Source organism: Carica papaya, chromosome 9 (genome assembly GCF_054855325.1).
Source record: "Carica papaya isolate Zhongbai chromosome 9, ASM5485532v1, whole genome shotgun sequence".
NCBI lineage: Eukaryota > Viridiplantae > Streptophyta > Magnoliopsida > Brassicales > Caricaceae > Carica > Carica papaya.
The window spans coordinates 32,653,468-32,655,375 of NC_142317.1; the positions used below are offsets into that span (position 1 = coordinate 32,653,468).

At 33.3% G+C, this 1,908-nt stretch overlaps 1 protein-coding gene across 2 annotated transcripts; it reads left to right on the plus strand.

The window, feature by feature from the left end:
- Positions 1–589: 589 nt before the first annotated feature.
- LOC148240274 (phosphate transporter PHO1 homolog 1-like) lies at positions 590–1,908 on the plus strand. 2 transcript variants are annotated; one of them, XM_088211618.1, is made up of 3 exons: positions 590–780; positions 977–1,150; positions 1,548–1,908. In XM_088211618.1, exons 2-3 carry the CDS (start codon positions 1,012–1,014, stop codon positions 1,823–1,825), a joined length of 417 nt encoding a protein of 138 aa, XP_088067744.1. In that variant the 5' UTR covers positions 590–780; positions 977–1,011; the 3' UTR covers positions 1,826–1,908. The 2 variants fall into 2 exon arrangements, with proteins under 2 accessions (XP_088067744.1, XP_088067743.1); XM_088211617.1 differs by having other exon boundaries at positions 590–1,150.

The window sequence follows — 1,908 nt, forward strand, 5'->3', positions numbered from 1 at the left end:
TCTAAATTTCAGTATCTATCAAAGAACAAGGTGTAGCAAACCTTTTAGCAAGTTCACAAGTATCTCAATGAAGCTACCGACACTGAAATTTTCAAAAGGAGGGGGAAACATGTATTTAAGCAAATTAAAAGGTGGATGTTCTACGAAAGCAATGGAGCCAAATCTCAGTTATGTTGGAGGAAGAATTTTTTGATGAGCAAGAAAGGGCTAGCTAGTTTTTCTTGTCAATACTGTGTGAAGATACCTAATTCATTTCCCTCCTTCTTGAGTTCTCCAAAAACCTTGCGTTTGGGTTGAATTTTTAGACAAGATACTATCTGTTCGTGAGGTGTGCTTGCGTTTTTCATTGTCATTTAAACACCCCATTTTGGCTGGGAACTTGAGCTTTTCCATGGAGTTTAAAGCAGTTCTTATTCGTGTGAATCTTAATTTCACACAAAGTCTATTCCCTCCAAATACAAAGAAATGGAAAACTCAAACTCTTTGCAAAAGACAAATACATAAAATAATATTATCATGACAAATACTTAAAAAGGAGATGTCAAGTTCAGCACTTCATGTGTAACCTACAAGAAATGAACATGAAATGAAAAGCCATTAAAACTCACAAGATCCACATTATATTTTCTCTTTTAAAAATTAAAAGAAACTCAAAACTGATTACAAGAGAAACACATCTAAAAGATAATCAGCAGAAAAAAAAAAATATCAGGCAATGGTATTACACAAGCAGCAGCAGCACTAAAAATTGGTAGTAACATCCTGAAGCTGCATATTCAGGTTCTAAGTTTTATAACTTATATATATGTGTGTGTATTATTCCCGTGGCTGCATGTATTTGTCAAAATGTATAGAAAACATTAATGAGTAACTTAATGTATATAATGCATTTGTCATCCTGAATTGCTCGAGAAGTTTGCTGATACTGATGCCACTATTGAGTTTCTCGCTTGTCTTGACATGCAACTTAACAAAGTGAACCAGTTTTATAAAACCAAGGAGACGGAGTTTATGGATAGAGGAGAATCTTTGAAGAAACAGATGGAGATTCTCTTATATCTCAGAAATGCTATCAAGCAACAGCATGGTAAAGGAGCTTCTGTGGAGGAATCAAAGGAGGATGCTTCTATATCATGCACCATTTCTTCTGGTAACTAATCATCTTTCATCTCATCTAGTGAGGAGCACAGAATGATTAAAAGAAACTCTTAACATGATTTGTGTTTTATTTTTTGTTTATTCCTGATATGATATATTACATTTTACTCATCAAGGTTTTATATATATGCTGACAAATTCATGCACCGATGAGCATACTACATATATATATATATATAAGTTATGAATCTTGGAACCTAAATATGCAGAATTTGATACCCTGTACTTAAAAGGAAAAATGTTAGAGTCGGTGAATTCTGAAGTTGCTTAAAGTGATGAGGTAAAAGTGAATAACAGTTAAAAGTGTGAGATAATGAAGGTAAACATAATATTTTTCAGCCTTAAAGGGCTTATTAGTTTGATTTTCTTTTTGTTTTCCTTGGATATAGAGGAGAAATCTGTGAACAACAGAACAGAACCACAACAAGTGCAAGAGCAAGATGGCAGCAGTGATTTGGAGGAAAGTGCAGAGCCATTTGCAAATTCCCCAATATCAGATTCGGCAGGAGAATATCAACGAATCGTTTCTTTTATTTATAATGATAGTGGATCGTTCATTCTTTTAGATGATTGTGAAGAAAGCATTATTTACTTGGTTTGGCGAATGTGGGTTAGATTATGGGATGATGGTGATGCAAAGGGTCTTTATCCAAGATTTACTTTGTAAATATTTCTAATTGACTAGTTCTATCTAAAACGCAAAGTATCCCTAGTGAAATTATTAAGTAATATATTGTTTAAATAGATCAA

Excerpts from the sequence above, each read along its gene's own strand:
- LOC148240274 (XM_088211617.1), top strand. The coding sequence starts at position 961 with ATGCAACTTAACAAAGTGAACCAGTTTTATAAAACCAAGGAGACGGAG. Across the intron at positions 1,151-1,547 it reads ATCATGCACCATTTCTTCTG|AGGAGAAATCTGTGAACAAC; the intron begins GTAACTAATCAT and ends CCTTGGATATAG.